This window comes from Apium graveolens, chromosome 6 (genome assembly GCF_009905375.1).
Source record: "Apium graveolens cultivar Ventura chromosome 6, ASM990537v1, whole genome shotgun sequence".
Classification (NCBI taxonomy): Eukaryota; Viridiplantae; Streptophyta; class Magnoliopsida; order Apiales; family Apiaceae; genus Apium; species Apium graveolens.
The window spans coordinates 286,546,771-286,563,374 of NC_133652.1; the positions used below are offsets into that span (position 1 = coordinate 286,546,771).

Sequence of the window (16,604 nt, forward strand, 5' to 3'; positions counted from 1 at the left end):
AGTCGACCCGGTTTCGACCCGGGAAACGACCCGGGTTTGATCCTGAAAACCCCCAATCTGTTTTCCTGTTTGTGTTTCTGAATTTCAATTATTTAATTATATTTTATAAAATCAAAATTCAGTTTTATTCATTCTATAAATCTAATAAAAATAGTTTTGAATTCTGAAAATTATTATTAATAATTCCTAAATTATTTTTATTAATTTAGGAATTTGAATTTAGTTATTTACTTAATTATTTAATTACTTATCTAATCATTTATCTATTTATTTATTATTTAGTAATTAAGTAATTACTTAATAAATAAGGATTAAAATTAATCGAATATTATGATTAAAGATTCGATAATTAGTGAAATGATACGAGTAACTCGTATTCATACGAGTAATTGAACGATAAATAGATTATTATTTGAGCAATAGTTAATTACTCAAAGAATATAGTAATAATTATTCATAACGAATAATTAAATCCAGATAATTGATTTAAATTGTATAAATTGTAAAAAAATAACCGTAATATTTTGATAATTATTCGAGAAAGGTGAATAACTTGTAGAAATACGAGTAGTTGATCGTTGAGTTGGAATATGATTCGAATAATAACTTATTTATTCGATAATTATCATAACAGCTGATTGTATCGATTATTTATTTGTAAATAATCGATCTAATCGAGTAAGTAATAATAAATTGTAAATATTTGCAATAAATTGTAATTAATCCTAATAATTAGGGATTAATTATTTTAAATTATTAAATCATTATTTATTAATTATTTACTAGTTATTTATTGTTTATTAATTATTTAAAAATGATTAATTACTTCGATAATCAATCAAATAATTTTTAATAAATCATAACATATTCATTTTAATTCCAAAAATTATAGAAAAATCATTTTTGACTATGATTTTTTTCCTTAAATAATTATCTAAAAATTATTTTAAGGTTTAAAAATTAGTAATAATTATTTATAATGAATAATAAATTGAATTATCAGTGTTTAATTGATATTAATTAGACCGTTAGTCCGATTTGAGCGAAATGAAAGCCCTTTGACTCAGAAAAATGGATTCTTTTCATTAAAAATAATATTAAGACCTAATTTCTTCTAGAAATTAGTTGACTTTGTTATTTGTTTGATTATCAGTCGAAGTGCGTGCCGAGAAGAGTCCGAAAAATTCCGAAAAATGGGAAACAAGTTAAATGGTGATCAGTGGAGTGATCAGCGAGTCGATTTTGATTCTAAAAATTATTTTAACTATAAAAATGATTATGTGCTTACGTGCTTATGTGTATTATGTGGTTAATCGAGTCTTACTTGCTAATAGGTAATATACAAGTCAGTCATAAGCGCATGGGTAGATAATAGGAACGATGTGAAGTCGATTCAAGATGCTATTGAAGTGCAAACTAACTTAACCAGTCTATTTGTGCTAACAGAAGCTAAGCCAGCAAGGAAGGTTGAGTAGGTGATAGACGAAGGTGATTTAATTACAGTGAGTCGCGCAGAAGGCAAGTTTCTCCCCTATTCTATTTTCAGAATAGTGATATTTCTTCAGATTCTTATCACGCTTGCACTCTTTTGATTCTCTTGTTCATAGTTCATTTCGATTCTTGCTTATCCTTTTTATTTGACTTTATTGTTTATATTCCAATTGTTACTCACAATTATTGATATATTCTGGTGATTAGAATATGTCAAAGCATACCGATTGTTCCGGTTGCTATTCCAGGGACTGGATAATGATACTTTGGGGATTAAGTTTACTTAATCCTAAGGACCGGGACATAACCGGATCCTTGAGATGGGCCGTAGTGTCTGGGTGCCCGACGGGATCTATATAGTGAGATATAGATCTGCAATATATCCTGGCTGATCAGCAGGGTATAGATGTGAACTTGAGTCCAGTTTAGTTCATTTGTATTCGCCAATAATGGCCTTCTTTCTATTCTCGCGGGGTTATATCTTTGCAGATATACTCAGGTTACGGATTTATTTAAATTGCTTTAACACTGTTTATATTTTGCAGACTTGTTGAGCAATTTTTGGCTCACCCTTTTTGCTGTTATTCACCTTATTGTTTTCAGTTAAGATGGAATATGAAACCCATCAGGACTCGAGTGGTAAAGAAGCGGGTCAAGCCTCGGGATCCTCTCATACCCAAGGTGTAGATACCAATCCAGAAAGAAAGCTTTGAGTTGCCCGAACAGGTGGTGTGTAGATAGTTAGTGTGTGTGTTTGAATAAATGATGAACATACTTCAAAACTGATTAGACAATGGTTTGTAATAAAGAGAGTTTGTGAGATTTTGAATTTGGTTTATAATAAAAGTAGTTAGTGGTTCTTGTTTTCATACTTTAACCTAAAAAGATCCTGGTTAGTATTAAAGGGGTTTAGATTCATTTCTCTATTATTTGTTAATCAAATTCTACAGGTTTGGTAATTAGCTAGTAACCCCCAGACTTATACCCCGGGTCTGGAGGGCGTTACAAAATGCCTGTAAGAAAAATGGCTTCAGAGAATATTAGAAAAAGAGAGAGAATAATAGAGATAAAAAAAGAATTAGAAAGTAGGTAAAAGATTGTAAAATCTTTTAACTCCCATATATATACTCTCTCCACTCAACGGCTCTTTTTGGAAAAAAAACAGACACTTTACACCTGTCAGCCAGTAAATAGTTAAAGCAGTAGTTAGTGGGCACGAGAAATAAGCAGTAATTATTGTGCACATGCAGTTGTCAAGGCAAACATGTTTCCCACTAACAAAATAATTATGATTATTTTTATCTCACTTAATTATTTTCTGATAAAATATGACCGTTACAGTAAATATCAAATAAGTCAAGTAATTGAATAATGCTACATAAGCATCAGAGTTTCCATCAGGATTTGCATCAGAACTTGACTATTATCAGAACTTAACAGTCATCAGAATATGGCTTCTGTACTTAAAAAGTGAATGTCTGTTTTTGTAATTCTCCACACAAATACTGACTTATTTTCTTCAGAGTTTAATCATCAGAACTTCCATCAGAATTTGTCCTCAGAATTTATGCAAATAATACTAAACTGTTTATCAAAAACAACTTAATCACCACAGTAATTTTCATCATTCATATGGAGTGAGAATGTGTGCATTTGCAAATGATCAGAAACTGATTAAAGTCTGATAAAATTCAGTATATCTTAGAAATAAGGCATAACTAAGAAAAGTGCTTAAAATCTGTCTTTAATATTGAAGTCTACTATAGAATAAATTTATGCAAGAGTCCACCTCAACTGTTTGTGCTCATTTTATGCATCTTTTGACATTCTTTTTACAATGGCTTCTCAGTGTAAGTGAGTCACAACTGCTATCAGAATTTATGCTATTATCAGAGTATTTCTCCAGTAATCAGAGAATGTGAAAAGTCACCAAGAAAAATTTATTTGCTTTTCTAATGTATATTACTTAATACCAGCAATGCACTTGGGTCTTCCCTTTCACATATATTACTCTAGATCTCAAAGGAGTACCTAACTTTAATTTTTTTTTCTTTTCTTCAGATAAGTGAGGCTTATCAAGCATGTAGTTCATCCTCAAGATTTACTGACATCAGAATTTGACAGATAAGAAGCAAGAATCTAGTTTGTGACTTAGTAATAAGATACACAAAGTAAATTTGACTAAGCTCAAAATCAGAATTTGCTTGTGTTAATGAATTTCCACATAAATAACTAATTCAAACATGGCATTTCTAGTATGTTAAAGACTATTAGGTTAGTATCTAGCACAGTAATCCTCATTGGATTGAATAGTCACAGAACATTCAAAACACTATCAGAATATATAGAATCACATCATATAATAATCAGTATTTAATATATTACAATTTAAGCACAGATTACATAGAGATAAGACAATCTGTAAACACTGATCATAAATTATGATGCATGAGAACAAAAACTAAGCAGATTTTGAGAAAGAACCTGAAACCATTCCAAGTTCATTTACCAGTCTTGTAAAAGTAGCTTCACATAGTGGTTTTGTGAAGATATTTGCTAGTTCTTGATCAGTTGGAACAAAATGCATTTCCACTGTACCTTCCATCACATGTTCCCTTATGAAATGGTACCTAATGCTGATGTACTTTGTCATTGAGTGTTGAAATGGATTACTTGTCATAGCAATAACATTTTGATTATCACATTAAATGGGTATTTTAGAAAATTCTAACCCATAGTCCAGTAACTGATTCTTCATCCAAAGAATATGTGCACAACAGCTTCCTACAAAAATATATCTTGCTTCTGCAGTTGATGTGGAAATTGATTTCTGTTTCTTGCTAAACCAAGAAACCAATCTGCCTCCAAGAAATTGGCAGCTTCCACTATTGCTTTTCCTGTCTATTTTGCATCCTGCAAAATCTGCATCTGAGTAACCTATTAGCTTAAAATCTGATTCTCTAGGATACCACAATCCTAGATCAGCTGTACCCTTGAGATACTTGAAAATTCTTTTCACAACTATTAGATGAGGTTCTCTTGGATCAGCCTGAAATCTTGCACAAAGACAGGTAACATACATGATATGAGGTCTACTTATAGTTAAATAGAGTAAAGAGCCAATCATACCTCTGTAGTTAGTAATATCTACCGATGATCCAGTATCTTTATCTAACTTGGTTGTAGTGGCCATGGGAGTGGATGCAGTTGAACAATCTTGTATTCCAAATTTCTTGAGTAAATTTCTGGTGTACTTGGATTGATTTATGAAAGTACCTTCTTCAGTTTACTTGACTTGAAGTCCCAGAAAATAGCTAAGTTCTCCCATCATACTCATTTGATATCTTGACTGCATTAGCTTTGCAAACCTTTCACAGAGTTTGGCATTTGTAGAACCAAAGATGATATCATCAACATATATCTGTACCAAAAGTAAGTCCTTTCCATGGTTGAGGTAGAATAAAGCCTTGTCAATTGTGCCTCTGTTAAATCCCCTTTCCAGAAGAAATTGAGTTAAAGTCTTATACCATGTTCTTGGAGCTTGCTTAAGGCCATAAAGTGCTTTATCAAGTCTGTAGACATGATTAGCAAATTTTGGATCCACAAATCCTGGAAGTTGTTCAACATATACCTCTTCCTCCAATTCTCCATTGAGAACAGCACTTTTCACATCCATTTGAAAGACTTTGAATTTCTTGTGAGCAGCATAAGCCAAAAGATTCTTATGGCTTCCAATTTAGCAACTGGGCAAATGTTTCATCATAATCAATACCCTCCTGTTGAGAGTAACCTTTAGCAACCAGCCTTGCTTTGTTCCTTGTAATTATTCCATCACTGTCAGTTTTGTTTCTGAACACCCATTTTGTGCCAACAATTGATCTGTTCTTTGGTCTTGGCATTAGGGTCCAGATTTTATTTCTTTCAAATTCATTTAACTCTTCCTGGATTGTTTGCACCCAATCAGCATCTTGAAGAGCTTCATCCACTTTCTTTGGTTCAGTCTGAGATAGAAAGGAATGATAGAGACATTCATTTGATGTTGTTGTTCTAGTTCTAACACCTGCTTCAGGATCTCCAATTATTAAGTCAGGTGTATGTGCTTTAGTCCACTTCCTTGCAGATGGAAGTTGATCTCTAGAACTGGATCCTCCCCCATGATCCATGTTGTCTCCATCAGCATTTTCTGATGCTCCCCTGTAGTTATGCTCTCTGAGACTTCAGAATTTGAGTTGGATCCTTCAGGAATTGAAGAATCAGAGTTTCCAGAGTTATCAGAATTTGGCTCATCAGAACTTGATGAATCAGAATTTGAAGAGCTAGTGACAGGTTCTGATGCTTCTTGAGAGTCTTGAGTTGTGGTAGGATCTTCAACTTGCTCCCCCTGAACAGGTGCATTTTCCCTTGGAGTAGTTACCACAGTTTCAATGACATCAGAATTTTACCCGTCAGAACTTACAGGATCAGGATTTAGGTCATCAGAATTTGCAGAATCAGAATTTAAATCTTCATTTTCAAATCTCAGCTGATCATGATCATTGAAATCTTCAAGTCCAGTAATCTTTTTATCATCAAAAGATACATTGATAGATTCCATGACAACCTTTGTTCTTAAATTGTAGAATCTGAAGGCTTTCATGGAAAGTGGATATCCAACAAATATTCCTTCATCAACTTTTAGATCAAATTTTGATAGTTGTTCAGGATGAGTCCTAAGAACAAAACACTTGCATCCAAATACATGAAAATATTTCAGATTTGGCTTCTTTTTCTTCACCATCTCATATAGTGTTTTTCCATGCTTGTTGATCAGTGAAGCATTCTGTGTAAAACAAGCAGTCTGCACAGCTTCAGCCCAAAAGTAGGTTGGCAGCTTTGCTTCATTAAGCATAGTTCGTGCAGCTTCAATAAGAGTCCTGTTCTTCCTTTCTACAACTCTATTTTGCTGTGGAGTTCCAGGTGCAGAAAATTCCTGCTTTATTCCATGCTCTTTGCAGAACTCTTCCATGATTGAATTCTTGAACTCAGTGCCATTATCACTCCTTATGATTTTAACAGAATCTTTGACCAACTTATCTAGCTGTCTGACATGATCAGTTAGAGTAGATGTAGTTTCATTCTTCTTGTGCAACAAATACACCCAAGTGTATCTTGTGAACTCATCCACTATAACCATAGCATATTTCTTCTTTGCAATGGACATGACATTGACTGGACCAAATAGATCAACATGCAGTAAGTGATAAGGCTCAAGAATTGAGGATTCAGTTTTGCTCTTGAATGAAGATTTTCTTTGTTTTGCCTTTTGACATGAATCACAAAGGCCATCAGGAGCAAATACTGATTTTGGCAGTCCTCTCACAAGATCTTTCTTTACAAGTTCATCTATATTGTTGAAATTTAAATGAGAGAGTCTCTTGTGCCGTTTCTAGCTTTCTTCAATTGATGCTCTACTTAACAGATAGATTGCAGAACCATCAGAACTTGTTGAAAGTCTGGCTTCATATATGTTACCATGTCTGTAACCTTTCAAAACCACTTTGCCTATAGAATTACTTACAACTTCACAGTGTTCTTCAAAGAAATCCACATGATAACCTCTATCACAGATTTGACTCACACTTAGCAGATTGTGTTTAAGTCCTGAGATAAGAGCTACTGATTCAATAATGACATTCCCAGGATTGATATTGCCATATCCCAGAGTTTTTCCCATGTTGCCATCTCCATAAGAAACTCCTGGGCCAGCTTTCTCCACAAAGTCTGATAGTAGGGCTTTATTTCCAGTCATATGTCCTGAACATCCACTGTCCAGAACTAGGATATTTTTCTTGTTGCCCTGCAATCACAAAGACCACTATTGGTTAGTTTTAAGGACCCAGACTTTCTTGGATCCTTTGGCCTTATTAAGTTTGTTAGCATTTGCACCGAATTTAATTTCAGAATTTATGCTAACATGCTGTTTATCAGAATTTATATCAGACTTTGCATCAGACTTTATACTAGAAGGAACAATGTTAACTTTCTTTAAAGAAGGTTTTATTTGATAATAATCATAGTACAAACTATGATATTCCTTACAAGTATAAATGGAATGCCATAAACTACCACAATGAAAATAAGGATTTTGTGGTTTAAACCTAACAGACTGACTGTTAACTCCTGATCTAGGAGGTAAAGAGTTTATATCTTTATTTTTCCTGCAAAAAGAAACAAGATGGTTAGAGTTTCCTCAACTATAGCATTTCTTTCTATGAGCATTAGGAACAGGCATATAATTATTGCCTTTATTCACACCTTCCTTTCCATTCCTATTTTTCCTAGCTTCCTTGACCTTGTTCATATTTCTAATCTCTTTCAGCTTATGCTTAAGCTGCTTCTTTGTCATTAAGCCTATGTTTACTTCAGCTGATTTATCCTGTTTTAATTTGACAGAAGTTGACTTTTCTTTGACTTCTATTTTAGAATCTATCATCTTTTCAGAATCAGACTTAACAGTTTTTGCTACAAACTTAACAGGATTTATCTTGGGCTTAACAGTCTGTTTGACAACAATTGGCTTAATTTGCATAGTTCCTTTCTCACTTTTATCATCTCCATAACCTAAGCCCTATTCCAGTTTCCACTACTTAGTAAATTCTGAGTAGTTCTGCCAGAGTTAGTCCAAGTTCTGATGATCTCTCTTTCCTTTTCTAAATCAGTTTTAGAGATTCATTTAATTTTAGCACTTCATCTCTAACATACATAGCCTCACCTCTTTCTTTCTTAGTTTGATGAAGAAAAACTAACTCCTTTTCTAAATAGTCATTTCTGTATTTAAGAGCAAGACTTTCAGATGTTAATCTTTCATATGTTAAAGTCTGATCTCTAAAACTAATGAACATGGTTTTAAGGTATAATCTCAACTCAGTAATATCATCAGTATAAAAAGCAAAGGTTGTTTGAGGTACCTTCAATTCAGCAGTGTCAGTACTGCTATCAGCATTTGCCATCAAGGCATAGTTCACCTCATCTTCAGAATCTGAAGTGTCTGTCCAGCTTTTCTTCTTTGTGACAAATGCCTTGCCTTTATCACTTTTTCCTTTCTTGCAGTCAAGAGATATGTGGCCTCTTTCACCACAATTGTAGCATTTGACATTTGAGTTATCTCCTCTGTCATACTTTCCTCCTTTGCCTTCAGACTTTATGTACCCTTTCTTATCAGATTTTCCACCTTTCCTGGAAAACTTCTTTCCCTTTCTGAATTTCTTGTAGGCTATCTTTCTGATACCCTTCACCATAAGAGCACACAGTTGCATCATCTCTGCATCAACATCAACTTCAGATAAACTTTCAGTTTCTGAATCATCATCATCAGAATATGATGACTCTGAATTAGACTTTATGATGAGAGCCTTTCCTTTGCCCTTCTTTGAGACAACAACTTTAGGAGATTCCTCTTCAGCTTTTAGAGCAACTGTCCTTGACTTTCTTCCATGCCTCTTGCTCCTTTGATCCATCTCAAGTTCATGAGTCTTGAGCATACCATAAATTTCATCAAGAGTAGTTTCAGTAAGGTCATAGTTGTCTCTTATGGTCACTACACCATAGATGACATATCGCAATGGTTTAATCATGCGTGTTACAAAATTATGTTACCTTAGGTATGCTCATCTTAGCCTACCGCAACGTAGTATTTTTGATGTTACCATAGTCTTTATAACATGTTACCATAGCTTCAAAGTGTTACATATTGGTAACATGTGGAAACTTATGTTACAATAGGGTGGATAAAAATAACGTTTTACAAATAATTAAATATATATAATTATTTGACTTAAAAATTAATTAATTTTGATAATATAATTAAGCAATAGTATTAATAATAGCTAAGATTAATAGAATAAGTTTTTTTTAAAAACATTTTATAAATTGTACTAATTAATAACATATAATTTTTTATTAATAAAAAAATTAAACACTATTTAAACTTAAAATTTTATTAAAAAATAAAAAAAAAAGTGAAATTAGCTGGCAGTTTTTTGGGCTCTCGATCAGGCGGGCTAAAGTATGATCAAAATTTTTTAAGAAAGCGGCAGTTTTTTGTCAAAATTTCACTCTAAACATCTCTCTCTCCCTCTCACAGTCTCTCTCACACTCTAAACATCTCTCTCTCTAGCAATCGCTCTCACACACTCTCTCTCTCTCTCTCTCTCAGCTTTCAATTGAACCGAATCATCCTACCTCACAGATCGTTGAATAGATTAGCTAGGGTTTTTAATTGGAATTGGGGGTTTTTAATTGGAATTGGGGTCAAATCGGCTTGCAGTTCTACTTTAAGGTACTACCCCTCATCTCTTTCTGATTTTGTGTGTATATGTATATACTGTCTCTCTCCCTCTCTCCCTCCCCCTTTCTCTCTCTCTCTCTCCCTCTCTCTAATTCTGTTAGTTTCTTCTCTAATTTAGTAAATCTAGAAGAAAGAATAATGAGAGTGTGTGTGTATGTTTACGGGTTCCCATTACAAAAGAATTGCAGTGAATTTTCAGGACGAGAAGGAGGGGCATTTCGGTTTCGTAGAAGGTCGACATCAGACACTTACGAGAAGACAAGCGGGGATGGATCATCTTATCACCTCCTTGAGAGTTTTGTTACTTTAAATTTTTAGCACTTTGTTTGTGTTTGAGAGTTTGGGGTGTGCTAGGTACAATTTGCATTTTGTTTTATATGTAGATTTGTGTATATAATGTGTAGTTCCCCTCTAGCATGGTTTAACAACAAGTATCTCCGTCATTTCCGATTACTAAGTGTAACTACAAGACTACTACTTTATTATCCTTCTATAAGATAACTTGTTTGTGTACATAGGTTCACTGTCAAGCTATTTCAGAAACAAATTTAATGAATAGAACATCTGGATTGAGTAAAGTATGTGTGCACAACAGCTACATACTCCAGCTTCTAGTTATTATGAATTTATGATTAATACCTGGGAGAAGTGATCTGAAGCTCTTTGAATGAAAAAGTGCTAGAGGTTGTAGCCTCATGTAAAATAAAAACAAAGTTGTAGCATTATTATCAAATTCTATTGTTCAGTACTATGTTTTAAAAATAAGTATTATGTGTTACTGTGTTAAACTGTTAATAATTAAGCTTGTACATAGTATGGTGTAAAATCCATTAGGTTCCCAACATAAACTCATCTCCCTTATCCAAGTGTCCGTCTTTTTTAGCTCATGGCTTCATAGCGGATGCCTCTACCACCTCCATGGTATTGGACTTGCTCAAATCAAAAGGGCAGGACCCTGCTCTCCTTGCTCAAAGCACGGAGTTTCTTAAGGTACATTATAGTTTTAAATTTCCAACTCTTTGTACAACTCTTTATAGTTTTAAAACAGTGACGAAATTGAGCTTGAGCCTCAGTCGAATTCATGCTCAAAATAATATATGAATTATCTTATTATTTATGAAATAAGATGTAGTAAATGACAAAAAGGTAAGTAACAGGATATATTAATTCGAGTAGGTAAAGGTTGTGTTGTGGATAGTTCAGTTGGTACTGGCTATTCATGTTAGCTCACCAGGTGTTTCATATAAGCTTTTTCCAGCAGCTGTTTTTTTATTGTTTACATTCTTAAGAGCTTTGTTAATTTGCAACTTGGTACTTGACTTATCTGATAGTTAGGAAATAGTTAAATCATATAGTAGCTATCATTCTTCATCCAAGAGTATTCCAAGATTGATTGAAGTTGTTAAACTAGGCCGGTGGAACATACATCCCTTTTAAGTTGGTATGTTTTGTTAAACTGTTATAATTATAGCTTATTACAGTTTCTTAAATGAGTTAAGCAGATATACAGTGCTAGTGTTTTAGAAAATGAGTGAATTGCAGGTGTTAATACTATAGAAATTTATATTGTTTTCATCTTCCCAATGCAGGTTTTTTGTTGACAGATGGCATGGATACACATCCATATCATCTTAGCTGGCCTAAGTCAACCATAGTATTTGATATATCTCCAGACACTGTATCCAAGCGAGCAGCTCAGAAGCTTGAAGGTTTGGACTGTTTTCACATCTTGAAGGTTTGGACATATCTCAAAGCATCCAATCTTAAAGGAAAAAATTATCCAACAGCTCCACATGTATCCACTCTCTGCTCCTCTACTTTTATAACATATATTTCTCCTCTTTTCCTTCCATTTTTACATAATTAGTAAGTATTGCAGAAGTGATCATGACTAACATAAAATAATTTACTATAATACTTTCTCTTGTTCTGTTAATAAAACAACACTCTTTGATAGTTAAAGTTGAATCTGGGAATGGCTTTATCACTACTATGTGTCTAGTTTGTGTTTAGGTTTCAGATTATGGTGTAACAACTATGTGTATATAATGCAGAATTACTTCAGCTCCTGGTTCTGTTGTGGGATGGCCTCCAATTCGATCATTTAGGAAGAATATTGCAAGTGGCTATGCTCCAAAGCTGTTGGCAGGTTAATTTTTACTTGTATAACATGAACTAATTATGCCACTGTTATGCTAACTTAAGAATTTTACGTAGTTGGCCTTGAGCAGAGAAAAAGTTTGTTGATTAAATTTGTTGTTCGGATTAATTAGGTATTATTTGAACATATGATGTTATGGTAGGATTAATAGGGGTAAGCAAACAGGCTAGCCAGCAAATGGTCACTATGACAACCTCTGCTTGAGCTGAGTATGACTAATTACCTTCATTTAGTTCAGTTGTGATCATGATAGGTTTAATGTACATCTTTTCCTGACTTTGGTTTGTCTTATGTTTCATTGTTCAGCTCAAAATGATCCCTCAATTAATAATATCCAGAATATTCAAGCAGAAAAAGCCATCACAGGATTGTTGGATGGGAGTGGGGAATACACACTTGTTTACGATGATAATGAAGGCGACATAATGCTTGTAGGGGATGTACCATGGCAGTAGCATCTTGTGACTATGAATGATAAGTTAAATTTACAGAACTTCTAATTTATCATCTTGTTACTTGTATTATGCAGTCAAAGAAAGAATGATTTAGTAATACGCATCAAACTGTGGTGTAACCAAAAGGTAACAATACCACTCATCAGCCTTGACATTCTTCTTTTCTGTCAAATTTGTGTTGTCTAATTAATTTGTGTATTATTATCTTTGGGGCATCATGCAGTTAGGGACATGCTGGTAAAGGAGGACACTTAACAAAAAGTGGACCAAACACTTGCGTCTGAAGTCGAGGAGAATATGAAGAGTTTCTAGTGTTACTATTTTATTAAATTTATCTTTTTTTCTAATATTTAGTAAAGAACCTAAATTATTTTGATTAGTTAAAATAATTGTTGTTGTCGTAGTTTTAGACATGTGATGGTTTGAATGTTTGAGTTGGTTTGGATGTAATACATTTTGTGGTATGTAATGATATTTTGGGATTGTTCGATTTCGAATAGCAGAATTTCATGTAGTATTGCTTTTTACGTATGAAAAACATGTTAATAATATATATGTTCAATTTACAAACAAATCCTGTCAAATTAATATAATACAAATCATTATAAAAAAAATGGGGCCTACCTGTGGGCCCCAATATGGGCCCCACAAGTAGGCCCCATCTTTTTTTGCAAATTCTAAGTGCAAAGGTAACATACATAGTTTGATACTATAGACATACACTGATGTTACCTTTGATGTCTATTGTAACACAAAAGTCCATGTTGCACCAGGGCAAAGGAAATGTTACCTTAGGGACCAAAGGTAACAAGAAAAAAAGCAACTTAAATTTTATGTTACCTTAGGTCTTTTGGGTGGCTATGGTAACATTTTTTTGGCATGTTGTAACATTTTTTGGGTGTTGCTGTAGGCCATCTATGGTGTAGTGGGTAGTAGACTTCAAATCCCAATTTTCAGGAAGAGCTAAAAGGAATTTTAGATTTGAATCTTCAAGTTCATATTCCTTGTCCACCAGTGATAGATCGTTCAAAAGTTTGGCAAACCTGTCATATAAATCAGTTAATGACTCATCAGCTTTTGAGTCAAAGTGCTCATACTCTTGTGTGAGTATAGTCTTCCTGTTCTTCTTGATTGCACCAGTTCCCTGGCATCTTGTCTCCAAAGCATCCCATATCTCCTTTGCAGTCTTGCATCCAATTACCCTGTTTGACATGATATTATCAATTGCACTATACAGCAGATGTCTTACCCTTGCATCTTTGGCAATAGATGAGATGTCTTTAGTTGTATACTCACTTTTCTCCTTTGGTATGGTCTTTGCTGGTTGATCAGCAACTACAACAGAGAGCTTGGTTGGCTTATGTGGTCCATCATTAATTCTATCAAGGTATTCAGGATCTGTAGCTTCTAGAAACATAGCCATCTTCACTTTCCATATGGGATACTCAGATGGTCTCAGTATGGGAACCCTAATAGTCTCATATCGACTGTGGGTTTGAGTGTTTTGAGTATCTTGAGTTTTGGTGGGCTTAGTTGGTGTTTGTATTTCTTCAGACATGATTGATTATTTGGATCTTAATGTATGTGTATTAACAGAAAGGCTCTAACACCACTTGTTAGGTCACACAACACTATAGAAGGGGGTTGAATATAGTATTTATACAATCAAATCGATTTCAACACAAGTATGTAACAAAGATCAAGTATATTCAAATAAACTCTGTTACAATAGAAATGCTGTTCTCTCTCAGTGATGAACAATATCACTAAGAGCTGTTATGTTACAATGTATAATCTTCTCGATAATGATAACACATCTAGTGTAAACCCTAAGCTGTGTTTATATAGTACACTGTTACAAGATATTATCTAATTGATATGGAATATAATTTTGTCTCCTAAAATATATCAATCAGATATCTTCTACTAGTTTTGTAGTCCTCTGACTCTTCAATGCATATCTTCTTTTGTTTTAGTCCAGATCTTCTCCTGTAAATCAGCCGCATTCCTTATCTGAAGTCTTCCCACACATAAGTCCTGATATATATCTTCTGACACCTTAAGTTCTGATATTAAGTTCTGACTTCAGTAAGTTCTAATTTCCAGTAAGTCCTGATATGTCCTGTTGTTAAGTTCTGAAAACTAAACACAAATCAGATTAGACATGACATCTCAAATATATCTAACATAAGTTATTGATAAGTCTAAAATTTATACTTGTAGAAAACTCCATATCGATATTTATATTGAGATCTCTATAATATTTATCGAGAAGTCATAAAGAGGCTTGTCGAGAAGTCATGAAAAAGATTTATCAAGAACTCTGTCGAGAAGTCTCAAAATGACTTATCGAGAAGTCATTTAGACTTATCGAGAACTCGGTTATTTACATACTTTTGTTCTTTTTCAGGCATGTCTTATATTATTTTCACATACTGAAAATGTGAATTAATATTCAGACAGCTTTTCTTGGAATTAGAAAAATTACAAGTTAAATCTGAATTTTGAAAAATAAATATACAGAGAATCCTGGAATATTTATAAATCATATTCCAGTTAATTTCTAATTAAATCAAATTAATTTTGATTTATCAGGAATTAATCTGTTGCAACACATTAGATGAGTTCTTGCCTTTAGAATGAAGAATTTAACATACCAATTTCACCTACAAGTCTAGTGAAAGTTGCATTATCAAAAGGTTTGGTGAAAACGTTAGCTAATTGTTTTTCTGTTGGAATAAAAATAAGCTCATGAATAGTACCATTTGCAGCATCTTCTCCAATATAGTGGTACCTTATATCAATGTGCTTAGTTCTAGAATGATTAACTGGATTAGCAACATTAGATATGGAACTGGTATTGTCACACATAATTGGAATTTTATGTAACACTAGGTCATAGTCCATTAATTGATTTCTAATCCAAAGCGCTTGAGCATAATAACTTCCAGCAGTTATGTATTCAGCTTCAGCTGTGGAAGTTGACACAGATTACTATTTATTACTGTACCAAGATACAAGTCTTTGACCAAGGAATTGACAGCTTCCACTAGTGCTCTTTCTGTCCACCCGGTATCCAGCAAAATCTGCATCTATGTATCCAAAAGCTTTAGAACCAGTTCCCTTAGGATACCATAATCTCAAGTTTGTTGTCCCTTTCAAATATGTGAAGATCCTCTCGACAGCCATCAAGTGTGATTCTTTAGGATTTTCTTGAAATCTAGCACACAAACATGTTCCAAACATGATATCTGGTCTACTAGCAGTTAAGTACTGTAAAGATCTAATCATTCCTCTATACCCTAAAATGTATACACTCTCTCCCTTCTTATCTTCATCCAACTTGGTAGCTGTAGACATAGTTGTTAATGCAGGTGAGCTATCAACCATCCCAAATTTCTTCAACAGATCTTTGACATACTTAGTTTGACTGATAAAGATTCCATCACTTATTTGGCTAACTTGAAGGCCAAGAAAGTAACTTAGTTCTCCCATCATGCTCATCTCATATTCACTCTGCATGAGTCTTGAAAAACTTTGACATGGCTTTTCATTTGTAAAACCAAAAATGATATCATCCACATAAATTTGAACTAGAATAATGTCATCACCATGCTGCTTGTAGAATAGATTATTATCAATTATCCCCTAGTGAATCAATATTTGAGTAGAAATTCTGACAGTGTGTCATACCATGCTCTACGTACTTGCTTCAATTCATAAAGAGCCTTCAACAGCTTATACACAAAGTTTGGAAATTCTGGATTTTCAAAGCCAGGTGGCTGTTGCACATAGATTTCTTCTTCTAATTCACCATAAAGGAATGCACTTTTCACATCCATTTGATACACCTTGAAATTTAAGTGTGCAACAAATACAAGAAAGATTCTTATTGCTTCAAGTCTTGCAACTGGAGAAAAAGTCTCATGATAAGCAATTCCTTCTTCTTGTGAGTAGCCTTTGGCAACCAGTCTTATTTTGTTTATTGTCATAATTTTATTTTCATTCATTTTGTTCCTATACACCAATTTTATTCCAATGATGCTTTTGTTCTTTGGTGCAGGATCCGATTCTTAAACTTTATTTATTTCAACTTGATTTAGCTCTTCTTGCATAGCAGTTATTCAGTCAGGATCAAATAGAGCTTCCTCAGTTTTCTTAGGTTCAATTT

The 16,604-nt window shown here is 33.6% G+C and overlaps 1 protein-coding gene across 1 annotated transcript; it reads left to right on the forward strand.

The window, feature by feature from the left end:
• The first annotated feature begins 10,952 nt into the window (after window positions 1-10,952).
• LOC141666160 (auxin-responsive protein IAA18-like) lies at window positions 10,953-12,433 on the forward strand. The gene is made up of 3 exons (XM_074472156.1): window positions 10,953-10,963; window positions 11,872-11,966; window positions 12,285-12,433. The coding sequence occupies exons 1-3, from the start codon at window positions 10,953-10,955 to the stop codon at window positions 12,431-12,433; spliced, it is 255 nt and encodes an 84-aa protein (XP_074328257.1).
• Window positions 12,434-16,604: the final 4,171 nt, after the last annotated feature.